The 1,683-nt window shown below is 38.0% G+C and overlaps 1 protein-coding gene across 1 annotated transcript in view; it reads right to left on the bottom strand.

Annotated features, from left to right (window-relative positions):
* The window catches only part of VPS54 (vacuolar protein sorting 54 homolog (S. cerevisiae)), a 107,294-nt gene that overhangs the window by 81,678 nt on the left and 23,933 nt on the right, over positions 1-1,683 (bottom strand). Inside the window, exon 2 of the mRNA XM_008589813.1 lies at positions 1,215-1,370. Coding sequence (XP_008588035.1) covers positions 1,215-1,350 — 136 coding nt within the window. The 5' untranslated portion in view covers positions 1,351-1,370. The remainder of the gene's footprint in view (positions 1-1,214; positions 1,371-1,683) is intronic.

Here is a 1,683-nt window from a genome sequence, read left to right as displayed (position 1 = left end):
GTTTAGATCTTGTGTTTCTCTGTTGATTTTTTGCCTAGATGATCTGTACAATGTTGAGAGTGGGGTGCTCTGGTCCCCCGCTATTATGGTATTACTGTCTATCTCTTTCTTTAGGTCTAATAGTATTTGCTTTATAAATCTGGCTGCTCCAATGTTGGGTGCATATATATTTATGATTGTTATCTTTTCTTGTTGGACAGATCCTTTTATCATTATAAAGTGGCCTTCTTTATCTCTTTTTATGGTTTTGGTTTAAAGTCTGTGTTATCTGATATAAGAATAGTATTCCACCTCATTTTTTCGTAATAACTTCGTATAGCATACATTATACGAAGTTATACGAAGTGAGCAGCCGGTCCGTATGTGGGATCCGAACCCTCGGTGGGAGCGCCACCACACTTCCCAAGCGGCGCACTTTAGCAGTGCGCCACCCGGCCGGCCCCCGCAATCTTGTTTTGTGTGTGTTTCTGTATAAGACACCTTATTCAACATATATAATTGATTATATATGATTACAATTGATTATATAACATTGAACTCATGCCTTACAGCACTATAGCTCATGCCTGAATGAAGCTATATATGTATTTTCTCTGTAAGGCACATCACAGCCTTCTTGCACTTAGGAAAACTAGACAGCACTTCAGCACTATGCTTGGAGGACATTTTAAACAGTAAAATCACCAACAGAAAGCACAAAAATGCAAACATGTGACAGTAAATAGATAACAAAAAGAACATTTATTTACAATATGAGAGCTGAAACAAGGAGGCAGAGCATTGCCTTATAGACCTCAGCCAGTAATGTGTGTCAGGCAACTCAAATTTTTCACTGCTCAGTGCATGCCTGCAAATGACCACAAAAGTACTACAAGTATTGATTTGGGGGTTACAAATACATTTTAGGTAGTAAGAGAATTTGCAAATACAGAATCTGCAAAAAATGAGGACTGACTATTATATTTAAGTAAACAGCTTTCAATCTGTACCTTCATTTTCAACACTCTTTCACATTATATAAGTAACTTATCTTACGGAAATGCATGAAAATAATTATATTCCAATTTCCCAATCAACTTATTACCACATTATTTATATCTCTTTATTTTTAACATTGTAAAATTTACTCTTTTAAAGTAAGTATATAAAACCTGACTACTCATTTAAAGAGAATACAAATAAATCATCAATAAAAAATCCTGAAATAGCATTACCTGTGGGTTCCTTGGGACACACATCTGGCAGTGACTGCACAGGTCGAATGTGTTTTGTCGAATCTACCTCTTTTATAAAGAAAACATCACTGCTGCTTCCTTGAGGCACTGGTGAAGAACTGTGGCTTGAAGCCATTGCATAAAATCACCACTCAACTGAAAATGAGTAAGAAACAAATAACAATTAAGACACTTAACAAAAATCAAAATCCATCTATAAGTATTATGTATGTCACAAACTCTCTTTCAAAATCCTTCAAAGTACACAATTTGAATATTCGCTGTAATTGTGGAAGATATTCATAATATTTTGTTTCCAAAGAAAGTATTTTTCCGGGCCGGCCTGGTGGCGCACTGGATAGTGCGCCGCTTGGGAAGCGCGGCGGCGCTCCCGCCCGAGGGTTCGGATCCCACATACAGACCGGTTCCCGCTCACTGGCTGAGCGAGGCGCGGGAGCAACACCGAGGG

Source organism: Galeopterus variegatus, unplaced genomic scaffold, assembly GCF_000696425.1.
Source record: "Galeopterus variegatus unplaced genomic scaffold, G_variegatus-3.0.2 Scaffold5661, whole genome shotgun sequence".
Lineage (NCBI taxonomy): Eukaryota > Metazoa > Chordata > Mammalia > Dermoptera > Cynocephalidae > Galeopterus > Galeopterus variegatus.
The sequence above is the reverse complement of the archived record's forward strand: the minus strand, read 5'-3'. Positions and strand labels throughout refer to the sequence as shown.